Raw genomic sequence first — 22,198 nt, forward strand, 5'->3', positions numbered from 1 at the left:
GTTATTCAAAATATCATGTAATAACTTCTTAATAAAATTTAATGTAGTCAAATAATTAGATTTTGTATGAAAATATTTTAAATTCCTAAATACTTTTCTTATCTTACAAAATGAAACATTTCCTCTGTTATTTAGGTTCCCTTTCGTGGTTTACACACTCATTGGATTGTTTGAGCACAAACTATTGGATGCTGAAAAAATCATGTTAAGATAGATGAAAATTATTATAGATCTAATTTTTAAAAGATTATTGATTTATTTGATGTGTTGAAAGGAAGAGATTATATCTCATTTCGAGATAAATTTTTTTTGTTAAACTCCACATATTTATATATGACTTATATTTATTTTAAAACAATGCTTATTAGTAAAAGAAATTGTATACAAAAGTTATAAAATAAATTGCTCTTGGATGTGATGGAAGCCATGTTATGTCGAATTTTTTTTGTATCATTCTTTGCTACAACAACAGATTTTTCTCAAAATTTTATAGCATGCCATAAAAGGATAACACTGTGATGCAATGCAAGCCATCAAATTCAAAATTCAAATGATTTTAAGCAGCCTTAACATGAATTTACTAGTTAACTTGTATTATTGCATTAATTTACACTGTAATATTTTTACATTAATTTATTAATTTATTTAAAGATTTTAAACCTACTAACTTCATATAAATTTAGATCTTTTAATTTAATTAAAGATATTTTTCTAATTTATTTAAGAGATTACTGCATTAACCTATCTACACAAAAGGTGTATTTGTATTTGGGTAAATAAATTTTCAGTTGAACTTAAAAAAAGTGAAGTTAGGCCATAATAAGAAAAAAGTAGCTCACGTTAATTGAAAATAACATTTTTTTTGTTTTATTTTTTATAATTACAAATATACTAATTTTATTTTATTATTTTTACACAAAATTTTAAAATAATAGAAGAAGTATTTTTATAATTAAAATGTCTAAGCGCTCGCTGTAGCAAAGGAAGCGGTTTGAACTTGAGCGGCTTCGAACAAATTCAAATTCTCATAACAATCATCTTTCGTCTCTGAACTGAAAATGAACGAAAACCCCAAACGACAATGGTCCCTCAACGACTTCGAGATAGGCAAGCCTCTCGGCAAGGGCAAATTCGGTAGAGCCTATGTAGCCAGAGAAATCAAGGTACCACAAATTTCATATTTACTTGGTTGAATTATATATATGTTTTCAATTACTTGAAATTTTCAAATGTTCATTGGTACTGAATTGTTTTTTTTTTTTAATTAATTAAATTTATTTTGGGTGATGGGGTATAGAGCAAATTTGTGGTTGCATTGAAGATTATTTATAAGGAACAAGTTAAGAAGTACAAGATTCGTCATCAATTAAAGAGGGAAATGGAGATTCAGATGGGTCTTAAGCACCCCAACATTCTGCGTCTCTATGGTTGGTTTCATGATTCTGAGCGTGTTGTCTTAATTCTTGAATATGCTCACAATGGTGAGCTTTACACGGAGCTTAGTAAAAGAGGTCGTTTTACTGAGAACCAAGCTGCCACGGTAATCCTTTCTTGCTCTCATTTGTGTCTCTGTATGCCTCTTTCAATAATTATTCTTAGAAGCACTTTTTGAGCTTATTCGTGTAAGTTTTATGATCTAATTTACGACGTAAGCTTTCATGTGATAGGAGATTAACTAAGTTGAATAAGTATTTAATTAAATTGTTTACCCAGATGCGTGCTTAACCATTTGGTGGACAGGATAAGATAGAATAAGAGAACATGATAATTTTGTCTATCGTATCGTATTTGCAATATTTATTTGACCAATAGTATATGACCTAAGTTTATTTTATCCATCTCTTTAGTATAAATTTTATTCTATGGGAGGTCTAAGTTAGAAATTGATAGGATAACATAATGCTATCTAATTTGTTATCCCCATGTGCATCAAATGTACCATGAGATGAGAGTCTATGTAACTTTTGCATTATATTCATATCAAGTCCACTAAACAGACTCATGTCATAAGGCTGGTTTCTTGACTCGGTTTTAACTAGAGTTGTGTGACTTGCAAGGTTGTGAAGGTTGTCTATACCGTGTAACCTTTTCCTTGCTACATGATGCCCTTCCTGAATCCTGTGCCATTCTAACAAACTGTTATCATCACTTTGATCTGGCCTTCTGTTGGAGGAAGCCTAACTGCCAGTGTCTTTGAAATCTTGTTAAAATTGTCATAGATTTACGTTTACTTTAATATTAGTAATCGTAGCTTATGTTTAGATCTAACTTTACTGATTTCTCTGTGTTTCCTAACACCCACGGTGTTTTAGTTGTTGTAGGATGTACTTTTTCATTGGTCCTAGGCATTGTGCTAGATTATTGGGTTTTGAATTTTGAGAAAAGCTGAGAAAGAACTAAAAGAAGCTGTAGTTTATTTGTGTGAAAATTGATTAAATAGCTGAAGAGAGAGATTGAATAGGCAAACAGAACAGAACTACTGCAACAACAACCAAGCTTTATTCCAATAGATGAGATCAGTTACAAGATCACATGATGCCAAAAATCTGATTAATTAAAAAGTCTCTTTCAATAACTCTGTCTAAAGTTCTTTGGGATCTCCCTTGACTTCTTTTTACTGAACTAAGTCTAAAAGTTATGCAATATACTCTCTTTACTGGAGGCTACAAAGGTCTTCTTTACATATGGTCAAACTACGTTAGACAATTCCAATATTCTTCCGTATATTATTATTTCTTATCATATCCTCTCTTGTGTGACCATTTATCTACCTTAATATTTTTGTTTGTGTCACTCTCACTTTTTTTCATGCTGTTCTTTTAAAGTATAACATTGATGATCATATAGAATAGTTGGTCATATGACTCGTATTGTAATACAGTAAAACATTTCTTTTTAATATAGATACTTTATGATCACAAATAACTTATAATATTTTTCTCCACTTTAACTGCTCAACTTATATTCTATGAGTAGCATCTTTATTATTTTCTCTATCATTATGTATAATCGATCTCAAGTACTTGAGTCTAGAAGCTTGTGATGTAATATCATCTTCAATTTTAACTTCTAATACATGATCCTTATCTTGTATTTTTGCTATACTTATAATACATATACTTTGTCTTACTTTTACTCGAGCGAAAATTTTTAGATTTTAAAGTCTCTCTACATTCCTCAAGTTTAACATTAACTTCTTTCAAATCTTCAACCAACACTATATCATTCGGAAAGAGCATGTACTTAAGAATAATATTTTGTATGTCACTTATAAACATATTTAAGACTAGATTAAACAAGTAAAGACTCAAAGTAGAACTTAAATGTAAGCATATCTCTATTGAAAAGTCCTGAGATAGTCTTCAGAAGTTCTCACACATATAATTATTCCTTCATACATGTTTTGTATAGTTCGAATATATACTACACAGACCTTTTTCTTTTCTAAAGTCTTGCATAATACTTTCTTTTATACTCAATCATATATTTTTTTTAAATCAATAAAAATCATATGTAATTCATTTTCTTTATAATGATATTTTTTCATCATCTTTCGTAAAAGATATATAGTTTTTGTTGTAAATTTTCTTAACATAAAATTAAATTATTTTTTTGCAATCTCAGTTTCTGTGAAATATGGAACTACAAAAAAATTGAGTGAAAATGCATTAGAAATTCAAAAAAATATATTAAAATATTCTATGTACGGTTTATGTTATATGCTGTGCTTATCATATTTGTTTTAAGCAAGTTTTTTGTAGTTCTGTACTATGTTGACTCTTAACTTTTGTTGATTTGAAAATTTTAGTATATTCTCAGCCTCACAAAGGCATTGGCATATTGTCATGAGAAGCATGTTATTCACAGGGATATCAAGCCTGAAAATTTGCTGCTTGACCATGAGGTATGCTTTCTCTTCTTTTACCTTCCTTTTCCCTATGCTAACAAATAACAATGTGTCAACTTATGGCAACATGTCCCATAGAAATTCAGTTACATGCATAATATTAAGCATAAAACATTTTGCAGTTCAAATGTTCAATTCAGTCCCTTTGGTCCCACCCTCGATCTCCTCCAGGTTGTTTTTTGAAAAATCTACTCTCCTGCCATACTAGTTGTCATTTATTTATTTTTCTTCTCTAATCCCTTTACTGGAATGAAAGCAATCTTACACTGAGAACGCTGCTTATTATAAATATGTGAATGATCATCATTGGGTAACTGTATGGAACCATCTATATTTGAGCTTCAAGGGAACTTGTACAGTTAGTTTGACGATGGTTTGGTTTCAGGGTCGTCTTAAGATTGCAGACTTCGGTTGGTCTGTACAGTCTAGAAGCAAAAGACATACCATGTGCGGAACCTTGGATTATTTAGCACCTGAAATGATAGAAGACAAAGGTCATAATTATACAGTTGATAATTGGACTCTGGGTATCCTTTGCTATGAGTTCCTTTATGGTGCTCCTCCATTTGAGGCTGAGAGTCAAGCTGACACCTTCAGAAGGTATAGAAGTGCATGAGACTTGTATTTACTGTCTAGTTTATCATAAATAAATGTCACTTTTGCAATGTATATGTAATGTATTTAAATTTGTACAGGATAATAAAGGTTGACCTAAGCTTCCCTACTACCCCTTACGTTTCTTCCGATGCCAAAAATCTTATTAGCCGGGTATGTTCGTATCACATATTCATATTCAGGCAAAAGCACATCCTTTCAGTGAACTAGTTTAGTTATTCTTCCTAATTCAATCTGTAAATTGTTGTAGCTCCTGGTAAAAGACTCCTCACATAGGCTCTCACTTCAGAAGATAACGGAGCATCCTTGGATAATCAAGAATGCAAATCCTATTGGTGTCTGCAAGTAGTATCAACTTTTAGTCAATCATGTTTATCTGAAGCATAGAGGGATTAAGGCTGAATTCTACATCTGATATTGTTGTGTGATAGCATATTTATATGCTTTTCAGAGTTCAAGTCTATTATTATCAACTTGAACGATACCGTGCATTGCTGTGGGAATTAGGAAGGTTAAAACAGAGAAATTTGCGTGTCTATCCTATGCAGAAATTGGAAGTGGCTTTTAAGAATTCACCGTTGTGGTGTCTATTTTGTGTACAGAATACGCTTTTTGTCCATTCAGGGTTTCAAAACTAGATTCATGTCTCATTCTATATGTATAAAAAGATATGAACAGTTTCATGAGCAAGTTTGAATTGGTTTTTCCCCCGTTTTCTCTTGGGGTGTTAGGAGATTGGCAATTTTGACATAATAACACTAGTTTTTGAGACTGGGAAGGAACGAAATGCCTGTATCAAGAGTAAAATTTCAGTACTCCTATACTCTTTCGTTGTTACTTTTCTTTATTTAGTATTTTTATTTTATTTTTAAAATATATTAAATTAGAAAAAAGAAGACCATATAAAAGTAAATATTACTATTTTAAAGAAAGTAAATACTTCAACAATTTTCATAGGCCAACTTTTGTTAATATTTTATATATTTATGGTGCAATATATTCTTTTTCCTGAGGAATTGTTTCATTCTTCTTTCTTACCTAATTTGTATATGTATATTTTTTCTTTATTTTTAAATAATAATTATTTTTAATGCAACTAAATAAGAATATTATTATTATTGTTATTTTACTTATAAATCAATTAATTTAAATTATAATATGAAAAATATACATAATTTTATTATGTCATTTAAAATAAATAAAATATCTATGCATTGCACAAATACTTTCTTAGTAGTGAAAAATTAAAGATAGTTTTTGTTTTTTGTTTTTTGTTTTTTGTTTTTTGTTTTTTGTTTTTTTAATTATAAAACTATTATTTTTAATTTCATGCTTTTAAATTCCTGCATCATTTTAAGATTTTGTTAGTGAGTATTATAGTAGTATTGATTAAAGAGAAGTAAATATATTTTGTTAAAGATTTTTAATCACTTAAAAATTAAGTATTAAAGGGCTTATTTATTTAATCATTATTTTAGGACATTTTTTAACAATTATTTTATTTTGATTATTATTTTCAATAGGTCCAAAATCTTTTCAATCAAGTGAGACATGCGTACCTGATGTAAATTTATTTATTAGTGAGATGATTAGGTTGTATACAAATGTTATATTATGAAAACAAAAAATATTATTGTCAGGTTATATTTATTATGATAATATCTTATTCCGAGATATTAATCTCCATATGTAACTGAAAAGATATTATAAATTTACATTAAAAAATTATATTAATGTGTTTATTGAATTCTCTGTTTAGGATCATTCGATTTTAGATTAAAATTAATTTCATATATCATGATATACATTTTAATATAAAATTTAAGGTTCAAATTTAGGTATACATTATATTTTTCAAAATGAATCATATCAAAATAAATTTTCATAATATAAAATTAATATATTAAAAATTTAAACTAAATTAATGAATTGAATAATGTCATAAAAACACTGAATTAGAGTTTTTTCCTCCCTCAAAATCGAATGACTAAAATGCCCTTGATTGTCTTGTCCAATGTCCACTCCATGAATTCATAATGCACTTTACACATTTCCGCCACTCCTCACCTCACTCACAATCAGTGCCCTAACCGCCATCTTCTCTCTTACCCACAACGACGACAAATTAGTGCAATTCAAGGTAAAGGATTCTCCATTTTTCAATTTTGTTATTACATTTCAAATCCCATTTTCCTAAAGTTTAAGTTTTTCCGTTTCCCCTTTTTCTGGGTGATTTTCTTTCATTTTCTCGGTAACCAAACAGAACGAGACTGATAAATTTGGCGTTCCCCTTTTCAGCTGAGGGATTGAATTGAACATGGCGAGTTCTGTAGATGCTGCAGGAAACCCGATCCCAACATCAGCGGTGTTAATGGCATCGTCGAAGCACATTGGGATAAGGTGCCACTCAGAGAACTTGGAGTTTCTCAAATGCAAGAAGAAGGATCAAAACCCTGAAAAGTGTCTCGATAAAGGCCGTGAAGTTACCCGTTGTGTCCTTGGCCTGTGAGTTTTTTTGTTTTTTTTCATGAAAAAAAATGTTAGCTTGCTGATTTTTCTTGAGGTTTTTATTTTTTTTTATCTGAGAAAATGCTTGAGGAGAAAATTGAAATTAATTAATTAGTTTTTTTAAAATGATATCCAATATGTTTTTTGGGTCTATGTGAGCACTGAATCAATGCCACTGCCTTATTTATGTTATCTCATCAATAAGCTACAATAGGTTGTAAATGTCAATGTATTGTAATTTTTGAGCAGACGAAATTATGCTACATGGATACTTGCACACCCATTTCTGTATTACAAAATAAAACAATTCCCTCTGCAAGTGGTTGGATGATTGGTTTGTGTATATCATGAGCTGTAGGGCCTGTAGGCAAAGGTGTGTGTTATTTATTTATTTTGTAAAGATGTTGAGTGTGCTAGTAGCATTGCTTAAATGACATTCAATATCTTTTATTCTTTTGTTTATTGGCCTACATTTTACCACTATTACATGAAGAATCAAATTCAGTACTCATGGACTGGCTTTTTTGATAACCCTAATTGTTTGTATTTGTCAGCTGATCTTCTGTTATGTTTTGTGTACTTTGGACTACTTATTGAAATTGCTGGTTGTGGGTAGTTGAACCATAATTCAGTGAGCATACAATTCTTTGAAAAATGCTAGATTGGCAGAACTATCTTATGTGGGAATTTCTGCGAAATGATTTGGCACTTGTTGACTCATGGATGGGTAAATGGTCCCTACCACGATATACAAGCAGCAATTATATTAGAATCTAGCTGAATTATGTAAAAAATTGTGGCTTCTTTTTTTTTCTAGTTAGCATTACCCCTATTTTTTTCTTTCAATACTAACTAGGTTCAATGACCTTGCTGACAGAAGTTGGGAAAATTGAATCTTAAGTGTATCTCAATCTTTTCTTAGAGACAAATTTTTATGGCACTCAAGTGTCTGTTTGCAATTGTGGTGGCTGAAATTTCTTCCAGTTTATTGTTGAGTGCAAATGACCTATTTTCAACAGATTGAGTTTGACATGATTTTAGTCTGAGTCTGAGATTCAATATGTTGGCAATAATGTGTTTTGTCAAAGGGAATTGATATGAATTTTTCTATTCATGATGGAGCTTGGGTTCTAATTTTAATTGAGTTGATTCAAAGGACACTGCATTTGTAAAACCGAAAGTGATTTAGTACAATAATGTGTTTTGTATTATCGTCATTTTAATAATTTCATTATTATTCCAAAGTAGGAAAAAATTGACTTATTTACCTTGTAAGTTCCTTTAAATTATGGGACCAAGGGGCAGATTGGTGAAGACTCAACTTCTCATCTTTATGCAGTTCCAATTTATCTTGTTTCTGAAAAATGTGTTTAACAATAAATCTGTGTTTTACAAATAAAGAAACAAAAATGTGTCCATAACGATGGACTGCAGAACTGATATATAGTTACAGTCATTCATATATCGTTTCCCATTTGGCCAATGGCTATAAAGAAATGTCATATACCTTCCATTCTTTTTTTTTTCTTGTGTTACTCGATAAATGAATCTATAGAATGGTGATATTTCAGTTAATATTAGAGTTAGAAACAAATGATATGTGGCTTTTTGCTTCATGATGCTGTGTCAGTATTGGAACTTAGAAGTTGTGTTGCTTATTTGGACAGTCTTGTTATTTATTTACGATGAAAGTCTATATGTTTCAAACTCGTGTTGTTGTTGGTTCCCACCTGCTGCTCGCAGATGGCATTCTCTTGCTTTCAGATATTGAAGGTTGCATACTCACTGAAAATTTTATTTGATGATTTCTCATTTGTGGTCGAGAAGAAACATTTGGGGTCATTATTACTGCTCATGCTCAATGCATTCTCTGTTACAAATAATTTAATTTCTTCATATTTCACAATAGTACTTGTGTGCACAAAGATACACACTTATTTCATTCGTTTCTGTTAAACCTTTGTTTTTAGATACATATAATTGTCTGGTGCATTTATATTACACATTATGGGTTTTTTCCTTAAGGGGTTGTTTGGGAAGGGGAGTGGGGTTGGAGGGAATGGGAGGGTAGGACAAAATTTCTATTTTAAATAATTATATTTCAAATTAATATTTTTTAAAGTAAAAGATATAAAATGATAGATTAACATAAACTAAATGTATCAATCATGCATTATTCATCATAAATGGTATATAATTCTCTTAAATTTAAAATTAAATAATATGCCGTTCCCTCTCCCAAGCAATGCCTAAGGGTTTCTGAATGATGTTGATTAAATTTTGTTCTGCAGTCTGAAGGATCTTCACCAAAAGTGCACAAAGGAGATGGATGATTATGTTGGTTGCATGTACTACCACACAAATGAATTTGACTTGTGTCGCAAAGAGCAGCAAGCATTTGAGCAAAAATGTTCTTTGGAATGAAATTACATAATGCTGTTGTCAAAAATAATACCACAGGCAATTTGGAGTGAGCAAATGCACATGTTTCAAAAAATTCGTTGATACTTTTTGTTTGTATGACAGCCTTGGAATCTTTACCATTGACTATGTTGATCCTCTAAATTTTTCTAGAGAAAAACATCCAAGCAGGACAAAACAATTCCTCTTCAACCATAATAACTGCTAAGAAATATTGAAGTTGGAACATGCTTGTAATTTGTTTATGTTCGAAATGCATATTTCTTGTGCTTTATAAAAAAAAATTTGAGGATACTTGCCAAACTGCATCCATTTCTGGTGCCTTTTAGTTCTTGCCATCTAAATTAAGGATATGTTTGGTGAACAAAATAAAATAGCAGATATGATATATTTTCTTATCATATTTTATTCCCAAGGTATGTTGAGCCCATAGGATATGATATATATTAGCAAAAAATAAAAATAAAATATAGGATATGATATATTTTCCTATCCTAACGTTTGATATATTCTATGTTTTAACATGGTTTTCTTGGTTGAAACCTGTAGGCTAATTGAGGGGAAAACATTAATTGAAATCTATTGCAAACTCTCACTAGTTTCGTTAAGACATTTTTCTGTTTGTGCATAGAACAAGAATAATATCAAGGCATAGGTCTTAGCTTGTTATTGTAACAATCATGAATCAGCAGAATGAACATTGATACAAACAATGACGTGAATAAACAATGTGATATTGGGACAATATATAGGGAATGATAAATGAAGTTTTTAACTATGAAGAGAGAATTTGCAATAAGATGGAGTGTTTTTAAAAGGAAAAAAAATGATGTTGTTATGCATTAAAAGTATATCTCAATCATTATTTATCGAGTAATTACTTTTTAAAAAATATAATTAATGACTAAGAGTAGATTTTGTTATTTAAATTGAAGATTGTACTCATGTTACCCAAAGGCTGGCTTTAATTTTATAATTTTACAGATTAAATATTAAATTCATCGATAGTTATAATTTAAGGAGCTAATGATGCAATGCAGTATTCATTCTGGAAGTAATGTTTGTTACCCTCATTATCTATTGTCACTAATTTTGAATGGATATCCCCGCATGACAGAAAAAAACCTTATATACTCTAAAGTTTAATTATAGTAATTAGCAAAAAAATAAAAAATAAAAATTATAGTATGTTACAAGTGTTGTGCGTAATTGAAATATTTCAATAAATAGTAATTGAAGAATAAGATAAAAAGAAGACAAGTAAATTAATTTTTTTTATAACTTGAAATTATTTTTTAATCTTATTCAAATTATTTAACAATCAAGACATTTAATTTGTGTTTTAATTTATAAAAGTTTATATTCTTTTCTATTAAACCTGGAAAAAACAAATGGTAAAAAGGCCAACAACGGTGTCGTGGTGTAGTTGGTTATCACGTCAGTCTAACACACTGAAGGTCTCCGGTTCGAGTCCGGGCGACGCCAACATCTTTACCCTTTTTTATTTTCAAGTTTTATACTAAAATTAAGCTCACGGTACTCACTGAACAATAAATGTCATAATAATATATTAGAAAATAGTATTTTTTTATTTTAAATATAGAAATTTATTATTTTTATATGCTTAAATTCAGTCTTAAAAAATGAAGTTGGCGAGATCCCATTTTTATACCTTGATGAGGAAATATATATGATCATTAATATAAATGCTCAAGAGATTTTCTATTATAAACAATGCAATTTCTTCATGATATAATAGTACGTGCAACGAGCACAGTGAAGATGGACATGTAAACAAGAACTACATTAAATATTATAAAATAATTAACAGTAAATTGATATAAAAAATTAATACAAATAATCACTGCATGACGCATCTGAACGCTTAAAATGTATTCAAATAAGATATTTTAAGTAAGTAATTTATATTTTACAAAAATTTACAACTTTATAAATTAAAATTTATTGTTTGAATATTGAATTTTAAATAATTTAAATTTCTAAAAAATTTAGTAGAAATTTTTAACAGACTAAAATTAAAGAATTCTAAATTTTAATAAAAGAGTGAGAATTTGAAATATTTTTTATATATTTAATTATGGTTAATTTAATAATTTAAATTTTATATCTTAATTAATTTTGTTAAATATAGTTGATCTCTGGTAAGAAAAAAAGGGCTTAGAGTATGTTTGTTTTCTTTTTTAAAAAGAATTTTCTATTTTTAAAAATAAAATATAATGTAAACTTGTACTATATTTTATTTTTAAAAACAGAAAATCCTTTTTAAAAAAGGAAGCAAATATACTTTTAAACTTTTTTATTGTAGAATTTTTAGTATAGTTACTCATAAGTATTTATGACCATTTTTCGTTAGCTAATGCTTTCTCTATTACTCATTTTTTGATAGTGGCGATTAACTATTTGTTTTGTAGTGTAAAGGATATATACTCCAAAAGTGCACAAAGCAAAAGGATGATTATGTTGGTTGCATGTAATTTCATAAGCACTGTTTTTCTTTACAAAATATTTTAATTTGAAGTTAATTATATTTATAAAATATTTTAATTTAAATCAACACTGGATAAAATCTTTATTTTTTATTTTACACATTTTCTCATTCTAAAGATGACAAATCCCTGCCACATAGACAAGTGAATTTGGCCTCTAGCAAAGAGCATAAAATATTTAACCAAAAATAGTACGAAAATTTGAAACTGAAATATGGTTGTAATTTGATTTAGATAAAATTAATGACTTATATATATATATATATATATATATATATATATTTAAGTATTTATAATTTAATGAATTTTTAGTTTTAGTTTCTTCAAACGATTCTTTTAAATTTTGTTTTTTAGTTATTAAACGTAAATATATTATTATAATAAATAATAGAAATTCAAAAGCTGTAGTTCATGTCATGCAATAATGGCGTCGCCCGGACTCGAATCGGAGACCTTCAGTGTGTTAGACTGACGTGATAACCAACTACACCACGACACCGTTGATGACATCTGTTTTTCTTGAATAAATATATAATTAAAATTTATATTTAAATTAATATTAAGGATAAATGGAATTTTTAAAAATAAATAGTCATTGTCAACTATTGCATATTTTATTTGTCCTAGAAAAGGACAACAGACCCAATATTGAAATTGTAAAAGTCGAACGTCATCGATGGTGTCGTGGTGTAGTTGGTTATCACGTCAGTCTAACACACTGAAGGTCTCCGGTTCGAATCCGGGCTACGCCATTTTTGCAATTTCATTTTTTGATGTTACTTCAAATATCGTTATATTGCACTTCTGAAATTCTTAACTAGGATATTGGTTAACATTTTACCCATAAATTTGTGGTGTAAAGAACTCGCGTAAGGATCTAAGCAAATAGTTCATTGAGAAATTTAATTTGTTAGATATTGTGAGGATGGCATGATAAAATAAAATAAAATATTATGAATCTTTTTTCAATGAAGACCATTCATTGTTCACTTCACACAAAACTGAGCTCAAAATGCTGACAAGTTAACTTGTTCATGTAAACATGGAGGAGTTTTAAAACAAAAAGCTTCTCAGAAAGAAGCATAGCTACACTCATTCAAGGTGTCAGTGATGGTGGTATCAGTGTCACTGCTACTAGGACTTTTCTCATTACACTTTATGAAAGGGGCACTTGTTGGGATTGACATCGAAAGATTTGTATTTGGAATTGTACAATAAGCTTTCTGAATGTTGCTTGAGGCTGAAGTGTGAGGCAACCTAGCAATGGTAACAGCAGAAGATGTGGCAGCCGGTTCATGGTTTGTGAAACGCTTTTTCGCACCTCTGTGCATGTGAGTGGCACAATACTTCTGACCGGGAAGAACAGCACTCTTGCAACGCCACTTCTTACCATCTGTTCTCCGGCACCTTCCGGGTTCAGGTTCTATGTTGTTTCTATCATTCAGGTATGAAGAGTTGCAACCAGAAACTGAAATGACAGCAGAAAAAAGTAACACAAAATTCTATCAGTTTTCTGATGAAAAGTTTAGCCTTAACAATAACAAACCAAAAAGAGTTGCAATTTTTGAAATAGTTACAGAAAGTACTAGTCTCAGCAATGAAATGTAATCTAGTTACGAGATGGGAAGGATTAAGTTTTCTGCATTATAATCAAATGCTTTAGGAGGAATAAACCGTCTTTTGTTTTTTATTTCAATGTTAATAATATATGTAAATGCAATCACTAGTATACTGCTTATAGCTTACATACTCTTTCTACTACATTTGTAGACAGAAAACAGTGCTCGCCTTTACTCCTACCAATGGGATGTGAATATCTGCAAATCTCTCAATGTGTCGTTTGCATAACTCAAGAACTAAATTGACATTAAGTTTGCATCTTCTCCCATCACACGATTCAAACGAGAAGTTACCAAGATCAAGACAGATATCCTCAAATAGTATAGCAATAGGCCACCAGGGCATGCAAAAAATAAGCAATTCCTGTGGAACACTTAAGGTATATATATATTGGGAACAACGTAATTAAATGCTTACTCAATAAACTTTTATTGCGCAAGGGATTTATACCACAAATTTGATCACGAAACTTATTGACATGCGCTGAAAACAACTTATTTTGATAGGGTATATGAAGAAGCTTACTGAAATAAGCTGAAAAGTGCTTATCGGAGCCATTAATTATTTTCACAAGCTCTCTGTAAGCCAAATGCGCCTTCAATTCTATAAAGGACCAGTATTTATGATAATGTGCTATGTGCATGCAAGTTAGGAGTGGGATTGGGAGAAGTCAATCAAGACAAATTGAGCACATAATCATTAAAGTGCACTTAAAAGACCACGTCAATGATGGCATACGAGATTCTGAAGTTTGAATTAAGCCCCACGAAATCTACATGGCAGCAAACAAGACAGAACAAACTTGCTAAGATGCTATTGATTCTCTTTTGTGTTTGTAGGGATTGGTAGGACCTTAGGAGACTAAAAAGAAACATTTGAACTATGTGAAGCTTCAGAACATATGATACACAAGACGACAGAGTCATGTGGCTGACCCCACTAAGTGGGAAAGGATTGATTGTGTTTAAGTTTGTTATTTCAGGTGGTGTGGTGAAGGATGGGAGATTTGTCTATAACCCTCTAGTCCTGTAGAATATATCGAAAAAGACAAATCATAGCAGCCCCACCAAAATTACCTTGAAGAACACTCCTTGGAGAGAAGCCTATTCCAGTAGACATTCCATTACTCTCACCAACAATGCTTCCTTTCCCTCCACGTTTAATACCAATGTTGCTGCCAATACTGCTCTTGGTCTGGTTATCTTTCTTGCACACATTCAAGCAACTTTTGTAATCTGAAGTAGCATTTGCAACGCTGCTGAAAGGGGCTACCTTAGGAGCAACTTTAGTGGCAAGAATGGAGCCAGGGGATGCCATAGAGGCTGAAGAAAAAGTTGCAAGGTAGTCAGCAGAACTTTCGATATTGTTCGGCCTATTATTAGCAGAAGGGCAATTGACAATACTGGGGCTCCTTGATGCAGTGCTGGAAGATGTGTCACCCAAAAGGTTTGGATTCGAAACTTCAACTTCTGTCTTTTTGGTATGTAACTTGGTAGAAGGTTTTGCACCCAAAGGAGAGTTGGCATGAGATGTTTCCACAGGCTTTCTTGAACGATTGCGACCTCTATGCATGTGCCTTTCACAGTACTTCTGATCAGGCACAACATGCTTACTACACCTCCATTTCTTACCATCAGTTCTTCTACACCTATGTGGTTCTGGATCCACCATATTCCCATAATCAAAACCAAGGTGACTGTATTCTGTAACAGAAAGAAATGAACCAAAAAGAAAAGAAAATACCATCATTATCTTACAGTTACATGAATAACAGACGCTTTTAGCATCAAAAGATTCGAAATTTGGCTACTTTTAACATACCAAAATCACAAAATGGAGCCTTACAATAATTAAATCCACTAGTAAATCCTCTAAGAACTTGCCCAACTATTGGAACCAAAAAAAAAAATTCAGCCAATAATTAAGTCCAAAAGAAACAGCTTATTCATTCCAAGACAGAATCAAACATGACACTGACTCCTCCTCTAATAAATAACACAATTTTAGGGGGAAAATGATTGTTCTAACTTGGCCACAAAATAAAAAATCAATAAAAAATACCAAATTTTTATTAAAAGTATAGCATTTAATGTTATTAAAAAAGTGGAACTTTCTATACATAAAATTGAAAAGGGCACTTGATCAGGGGTATAACAAACCTGACATATTGGTTGGGAATTGCACAAGGTGGTGATGAGATTGAGGAAGAGGAAGGTTAGAAACCAAGTGGTTGAAGATGAAAACTTGATGGTCAAGCTCAAGCCTCTGAGTTTCTGTGATCATGACATGGTTTATTGGTTGTGGTGCAGAATGAGCAGCAACCCCAAGATGAAGTTCAACACTTGAAGAAGAGTTCTCTTTCTCCTCATTGACCAAAACAACCCTCTTTCCCTCATCAACAACAACACCACCTTCCATCATGTGTCCCATGTCAATCTTCTTCTGGGGTCCACCTTCTAACCCTCAAAAAAGACACAACATAAGCCACAAAAACAACATGAGAACAAGAAGAAAAACCCAAAAAATAAAAAAGAGGAAAAGGGGTACTAATGAAGAAGGGTGTGATGGGCAAAAGAAGAGAGAGTGGAAGAGAAAGAAAAGAAACCAGAAGTGTTGTGTGAAGAGGGAACAATTCGAAGAGGCTTAGCTTCCATTGTCACATTCACATGAGCTTTTTTCTCCTTTTCTTAGTGGGTCTGTGTCTGATAGTGATGATCAAAGAAAAAATGCTTCCTTTCTTACTTTTCAGTATAAATAAAAGAATCTTAAAAGCTCGGCACAGAAGTGATTCTGCGGTTTTGAGGATTGAGGAAGGAAGTGAAGTAGTGAAGTGAGAGAAAGGGTAGAGAGAGAAAGGGACTAAAGCGGTGTCAGAGGGTACTGACAAAGAGCTTATTACGTTGCAAGGCTTTGCAGCAGTCACGTTCAGACAGGACAGGATCAACCTTACGTTATACTGCACTGTTCAACTTTGTTAGATGCGTGAGCACCACGCTCTTGTTACTGCTTTCTCATTTCCTCACTTGCCATGTTAGTTTTTAAAGACCATATTACTCTCTCATAAATTTTTTTAATTGTTCATTAAAATTTATTAAAATTTTAAAGATTTTAAAAATATATTAATTAAAAATAAAACTTACATAATTTTTATAAATTTTAATTAAAAATAAAAGATGAATTGTAAAGATGTGTCAGAGAGGGCTATTAACGTTACTTTTGTTTTTAAATATTACATTTTTATTTAATTAAAATATCATAACTAAAATATAAATTATTAAAAATTTTAATTATTATAATAATTATTTAAAAAGTTATACGTAGGATATTTTTTTTTTTTGTAAAAAATAAGTTTTTTAAATATGTTTAATTAAATGTGAGAAGATGTAATTTTTAGATTCCACTGAAACTTTTGTGCTGAATTTATAAAAATATATATTATATTGTTGGAAGATAATATCTTTAGGCATTTATCTTACATTTAAAATGTATTTTTAATTCAAGATAAATTTTAGTTAAGATTACTTTTTAAAATCAAATTATTATTGGAAAATTTGTCACAAATGCAATTTTAATTGTCCAAGATTTTAAAATCAAATTAATTTTGGCTAATTTTTTTATTTTAGTAAAATTGATTTTAGAATAATTAATTCTTAAAAATTTATTTTATATTTAGATATGATATATTAAAAAAGTGAACCTTCCTTTCGCTGAGTGTCTGTGTTCTAGAAAATAAAAAGTGCACCTTCTCTCTTTATGAATGAATGAAGATATTTTAAAGAATATATATCTATTATTCTTCTTACTTGTAATATTGGTTTCACTAATAGTTTTTATTAAAATTGTGGAATATATTTATTATGTTGTCAATTGCTTCGAAGTGGAATAATCCTAGAGTTTGGGTGGAATAAAATTAATTTAAATAAATTATTAGTCCTTATAATATTTTTTTATTCTAATTTTTAAGAATTTTTATGTAGTTTTAGTCCTTGACGAAGCACTAAAATCATGTGTTCATTGTTAAATTTATGAACTAAAAATTGAATAAAATTGTTATATAAGCTAAATAAATAAAAAAAGCATAATACTTTTATACACTAATAACTTATTGAAGCAATTAAAATTTCAATATCAAGGCATTTATTTGTTTCTCGTTTTGAGGGAAAGAAACAAAGTAGCTGAATTTAGGAATTAGATCTCAAATAATATTTATAGATCATCTCAAAGAATATATTCCTATTAATCTCGTTAAAGAAACATTAAGTTAATTGATTTTGTGTTGCCTCGTGAAATCTTAACTCCAAACTAAAATTGGGTAGAGCATAATTTGGATAATTTTTATATTGAGTAAAAAGTTTTACAATAAAATTTAGCATAAAAATGATTTTACTGTAAAAAATTAAATATAAATTGATTAATTTTCATTAATTTAAACTAATTTTACAAAAATATCATTATTCAAAATTAAATCTAAATTTAACACACTAAAATATTCTAAAGCATTATTTATTTTAGAAATAAAATCAATTATCCACAGTCCACGTCATGTAATATTTTAATATAAACTTTACGTTTAAAACTAATTTAAACATATATTTTAATTATTTTCAACAATTAATAATTAATTTTGCTACGCGCTTTGAGAAGGGTTTCCTTTGAGGTGTGCTGTGTGTGGCTCAACTCATGAGCTATCTTACTTCCATTGTAGGACCCACCTTTGCATGTTTCGCTACACTTGTAAAAAACACTCTCGCATTTTCAAACAAAAGAATATTAAATTACAAGAACTTTACCACAATGAACAATAGATAAATTGAAAAAATAAATAAAGTATGCAAATTTAATTGCATATTTGCAAACACATTTAAAATCATAAAATATGGGTCTAACACAAGAGTTAGAATTAATAACATTCAAGTCAATATAGATCTATAATTATTTAAATGTTTCAAGCATATATTAAATTTAAAATTCATATATTAATTTGAAAATTTTAATTATTAATATTTTTTTATTTTTTTACGAGACAAGTGTGTAATTTTTATATTTTTTTTATTTTAACTTTATGTTGTGTGTTTAGTATTTAAGATTGCTAATTATTTTTCTTTTTTCATTACCCAAAGCCCATTAGCACTTATCTATCCTCCCCAAGAGAAGCCCAATGGGCTACGACTACACACATTTGTCTATACCCACGTCTACTGACAAAAAGAAAAAAGGGAACACGTGTACACAATTGTGTTTCCTTTCCTTCTATTTTTATGTTGGAAAGGCATGTGATGAAGTTCCCAATTTTTCATTATAGACAAATCCAAGGAACATATATTTTTAAATATTATTATTATTATTATTAATAAAGTTTTATTTTGGTCACATTAATTAAAAATAAAGTATTTTATTGAACAGAACTTATACATTCGTTCTGATTAAATGCCCAGAATTAGGAATTTTTTAAAATCAATTCAAAATTATATTAGGTTTTTATGTTCTAAGTAAGTGTTTGTTTTAAAATCAATTCGTTCTGGTTTTGAGTTTTATATTCAAAAATAAATCAAAATAACAATATGCTAAATTTATATTAGGTTTTTATTCATCTTTAAATAAATTCTAACTTAAAAGTTGTTGTGTTGTTGAATTTATTATGAAAATATGTTTATGCTTTTAGAAAAATAAATGCTAATATGTTGTATTTTAGATAAAATTGTAATTTGTGAAGATATTTAATATTCTAAATTAAAAATTTTTAAAATTGTTATTTAAATTGAAAAAATTGTGGCGAGATAAAATATGTATGCTTTTAAAAAAAAATAGATTGTAATTTGTCTTTTAAGTAAAAAAAAAAAATGTCACCAAAGGATTTGTATTTTGTTCGGGATTTTAAATAATATTTTTACTTTAAAAAGTAAGCGTTATCCGTTAAATAAGAGTAATAATCAACATAAACTATTTAAAAATTAAGTGTTTAAAAGCAATAATTTATTATTTTAAAAATTATTTATTTTATATTTGTATTTTGTAATATAATATTTTTTTAATAAAAATTACTATTTTTAAATGCTTAACTTAATTCTAAAAACTGAAATTAAGAAAATTATAATTAATAGTATTTTCAATTTTTACACGAATAAATCAACAACAGAAAAACATTATTTTTCCTTCCGGACAAATAAATTGCTATTTTCCCTGTTTTGCATTCGAGAACTCTATAATACTCTCTTCCCTCACTCAACTTCTTCCGTCTCGTGCAACGCCACGACGATTCTGTTTACAATTAGCTCAGAAAAACAAAAACGTTGTTTTATTTCTCATGTTACACTCTCAACTACCTTTCAATACCCTCCATAAATTGCCGTCACAATTATTATTCAAAATTGGCTCCAAACTGTTCCACACACTCAAACATGAACACCACCTGTTTGACAATATTTCCCACCAAAATGTTGCCTCAGTTAACCGTTCCATGCTTACCCACATGGACAAAAACCTTCCTTTTCAAGCTCTTGCCACATTCACGAAGTATTTTCCTGAACATGTTGACGAGGTTACTGTTGCCTTGTCCCTCAAGGCATGTCAAGGAGAGTTAAAACTGGGGTGTCAGATCCATGGATTGGTCGTGTCTAGCGGGTTTGTTTCACGTGTCACGGTATCAAATTCTCTCATGAAAATGTACTGCAAGTCCGGCAATTTTGGAAAGGCTAAGCATGTTTTTGAGAATTTGAGTCATCCTGATATAGTTTCTTGGAATACCATTCTTTCAGGGTTTGGGAAGAGTGTGGATGCGTTGTGCTTTGCGCGTTCTATGCGTTCTTGTGGGATAGAATTTGATCCGGTAACATACACTACTGCTCTTTCCTTTTGTTGGGATGATCTTGGGTTTTCCTTTGGGTGGCAATTGCATTCCCTTGTTATTAAATGTGGATTTGGTTGTGAAGTTTTTATAGGAAATGCACTTATAACCATGTATTCAAGGTGGGGGACATTAAATGAGGCTAGGAAAGTGTTTGATGGAATGCCCAGAAGAGATCTGGTTTCGTGGGGTGCAATGCTATCGGGCTATGCTCAAGAGGGGGAATGTTATGGGTTGGAAGCGGTTTCATTGTTTGTTGACATGGTAAGAAAAGGTATGTTGCTTGACCATGTTTCACTTACAGCTGCAGTTTCAGCTTGTGGTCATATGAAAAATTTAGAGCTAGGGAGGCAGATACATGGTTTGACCCAAAAAGTGGGATATGGAACACATGTTTCAGTTTGCAATGTTTTGATGTCAACTTATTCAAAATGTGAGGTCTGTAGAGATGCAAAAGCTGTCTTTCAGCACATTATTAATAGAAATGTAATCTCTTGGACAACAATGATTTCTATTGATGAAGAAGATGCAGTGTCTCTCTTCAATTCTATGAGAATTGATGGTGTGTATCCAAATAATGTTACATTTATAGGATTAATACATGCTATAACAATAAGGAATCTAGTGACAGAAGGTCTAATGATTCATGGGTTATGCATAAAAAGCTGCTTTTTGTCAGAACAAAATGTTTCCAATAGTCTTATCACTATGTATGCCAAATTTGAGTCCATTCAAGAATCAAAGAAGATTTTTGACGAGCTTAACTGTCGAGAAACAATATCATGGAATGCATTAATTTCAGGGTATGCTCAAAATGACTTGTGTAAAGAGGCTTTCCTCACATTTTTGTCTGCAGTAAAGGAGATAAAGCCCAACCAATACACATTCGGTAGTGTCTTAAATGCTATTGCTGCTGCTGAGGATATATCTTTGAAGCATGGGCAACGTTGTCATTCTCACTTGCTCAAACTTGGTTTAAGCACTGACCCAATTGTTTCAGGGGCTCTGCTTGACATGTATGGCAAGCGTGGAAGTATAAGCGAGTCTCAAAGAGTGTTCAACGAGACACCTGAAAGAACCAAGTTTGCTTGGACAGCAATTATATCTGCCTATGCCCGGCATGGAGACTATGAGTCAGTGATGAGTTTGTTTACAGAAATGGAGAGGGAAGGAAGCAGTCCTGACTCCATCACTTTCCTGTCTGTTTTAGCAGCATGTTGTAGAAAGGGAATGGTTGACACAGGCCAAAGAATCTTTGACTCTATGGTGAAAAAACATTCGATTGAGCCAACTCCTGAGCATTATTCTATTATGGTGGACATGATGGGCCGTGCTGGACAACTAGATGAAGCAGAAGAGTTGATGCAACAGATTCCAGGAGGTCCTGGATTGTCTGTGTTGCAAAGTTTGCTTGGCTCTTGTAGATTACATGGGAATGTGGAGATGGCTGAGAAGGTTGTTGATAGTTTGATAGAAATGGACCCTGCTAGTTCAGGTCCATATGTGTTAATGGCAAACTTATATGCTGAGAAAGGGAGGTGGGAGAAAGTTGCTGAAGTGAGAAAAGGGATGAGAGGAAAGGGTGTAAAGAAGGAAGTGGGATTTAGTTGGGTGGATGTAGCTAATGTTGACTCCTTGTATTTGCATAGTTTCTCCTCTGGGGATAAATCACACCCAGAGTCTGAGAATATTTGCAGAATGGCAGAGTTTTTGGGATTGCAAATGAGATTTTTGAAAGAGAGAAGAGAGAGGGAAAGAGAGTTGTATCATGAGTAA

General features: G+C 30.7%; 4 protein-coding genes and 3 non-coding genes across 9 annotated transcripts; 5 read left to right on the forward strand and 2 right to left on the reverse strand.

The window, feature by feature from the left end:
* Positions 1–1,058: 1,058 nt before the first annotated feature.
* On the forward strand, positions 1,059–4,887 carry LOC113850511 (serine/threonine-protein kinase Aurora-3-like). Of its 2 annotated transcripts, XM_027481072.1 has the most exons (6): positions 1,059–1,163; positions 1,298–1,540; positions 3,809–3,904; positions 4,293–4,507; positions 4,603–4,675; positions 4,773–4,887. In XM_027481072.1, exons 1-6 carry the CDS (start codon positions 1,059–1,061, stop codon positions 4,869–4,871), a joined length of 831 nt encoding a protein of 276 aa, XP_027336873.1. In that variant the 3' UTR covers positions 4,872–4,887. The 2 variants fall into 2 exon arrangements, with proteins under 2 accessions (XP_027336873.1, XP_027336874.1); XM_027481073.1 differs by lacking the exon at positions 3,809–3,904.
* Positions 4,888–6,533: 1,646 nt separating this feature from the next.
* On the forward strand, positions 6,534–9,750 carry LOC113850582 (NADH dehydrogenase [ubiquinone] 1 alpha subcomplex subunit 8-B). The gene is made up of 3 exons (XM_027481162.1): positions 6,534–6,662; positions 6,821–7,027; positions 9,322–9,750. The coding sequence occupies exons 2-3, from the start codon at positions 6,840–6,842 to the stop codon at positions 9,452–9,454; spliced, it is 321 nt and encodes a 106-aa protein (XP_027336963.1). The 5' UTR covers positions 6,534–6,662; positions 6,821–6,839; the 3' UTR covers positions 9,455–9,750.
* Positions 9,751–10,862: 1,112 nt separating this feature from the next.
* TRNAV-AAC lies at positions 10,863–10,936 on the forward strand. Its single transcript has one exon. It is a non-coding gene; the product is annotated as a tRNA-Val (tRNA).
* Positions 10,937–12,383: 1,447 nt separating this feature from the next.
* Positions 12,384–12,457, reverse strand: TRNAV-AAC. The gene has a single exon. It is a non-coding gene; the product is annotated as a tRNA-Val (tRNA).
* Positions 12,458–12,636: 179 nt separating this feature from the next.
* Positions 12,637–12,710, forward strand: TRNAV-AAC. The gene has a single exon. It is a non-coding gene; the product is annotated as a tRNA-Val (tRNA).
* Positions 12,711–13,011: 301 nt separating this feature from the next.
* LOC113850298 (growth-regulating factor 9-like) lies at positions 13,012–16,305 on the reverse strand. Of its 2 annotated transcripts, none has more exons than XM_027480779.1 (4): positions 16,184–16,305; positions 15,738–16,034; positions 14,655–15,281; positions 13,012–13,426 (listed from the first exon to the last, which is right to left on the reverse strand). In XM_027480779.1, exons 1-4 carry the CDS (start codon positions 16,230–16,232, stop codon positions 13,029–13,031), a joined length of 1,371 nt encoding a protein of 456 aa, XP_027336580.1. In that variant the 5' UTR covers positions 16,233–16,305; the 3' UTR covers positions 13,012–13,028. The 2 variants fall into 2 exon arrangements, with proteins under 2 accessions (XP_027336580.1, XP_027336579.1); XM_027480778.1 differs by having other exon boundaries at positions 15,738–16,040; positions 16,184–16,285.
* Positions 16,306–19,832: 3,527 nt separating this feature from the next.
* LOC113851123 (pentatricopeptide repeat-containing protein At4g32430, mitochondrial) lies at positions 19,833–22,198 on the forward strand. The gene has a single exon (XM_027481605.1). The coding sequence runs from the start codon at positions 19,883–19,885 to the stop codon at positions 22,196–22,198; it is 2,316 nt and encodes a 771-aa protein (XP_027337406.1). The 5' UTR covers positions 19,833–19,882.

This window comes from Abrus precatorius, unplaced genomic scaffold (assembly GCF_003935025.1).
Source record: "Abrus precatorius isolate BTA unplaced genomic scaffold, Abrus_2018 Scaffold9, whole genome shotgun sequence".
Taxonomy (NCBI): domain Eukaryota; kingdom Viridiplantae; phylum Streptophyta; class Magnoliopsida; order Fabales; family Fabaceae; genus Abrus; species Abrus precatorius.

Bases quoted from the DNA above. Each gene is read 5' to 3' on its own strand.
- LOC113850511 (XM_027481072.1), top strand. From the start codon at position 1,059: ATGAACGAAAACCCCAAACGACAATGGTCCCTCAACGACTTCGAGATA. The intron at 1,164-1,297 runs GTACCACAAATT...GATGGGGTATAG, and splicing joins ATGTAGCCAGAGAAATCAAG to AGCAAATTTGTGGTTGCATT. The intron at 3,905-4,292 runs GTATGCTTTCTC...GTTTGGTTTCAG, and splicing joins ATTTGCTGCTTGACCATGAG to GGTCGTCTTAAGATTGCAGA.
- LOC113850582 (XM_027481162.1), top strand. From the start codon at position 6,840: ATGGCGAGTTCTGTAGATGCTGCAGGAAACCCGATCCCAACATCAGCG. The intron at 7,028-9,321 runs GTGAGTTTTTTT...TTTGTTCTGCAG, and splicing joins ACCCGTTGTGTCCTTGGCCT to TCTGAAGGATCTTCACCAAA.
- LOC113850298 (XM_027480778.1), bottom strand. From the start codon at position 16,232: ATGGAAGCTAAGCCTCTTCGAATTGTTCCCTCTTCACACAACACTTCT. The intron at 16,041-16,183 runs GTTTCTTTTCTT...GTCTTTTTTGAG, and splicing joins CTCTTCACACAACACTTCTG to GGTTAGAAGGTGGACCCCAG. The intron at 13,427-14,654 runs GTAATTTTGGTG...CTGTCATTTCAG, and splicing joins TCCAAGGAGTGTTCTTCAAG to TTTCTGGTTGCAACTCTTCA.
- LOC113851123 (XM_027481605.1), top strand. From the start codon at position 19,883: ATGTTACACTCTCAACTACCTTTCAATACCCTCCATAAATTGCCGTCA.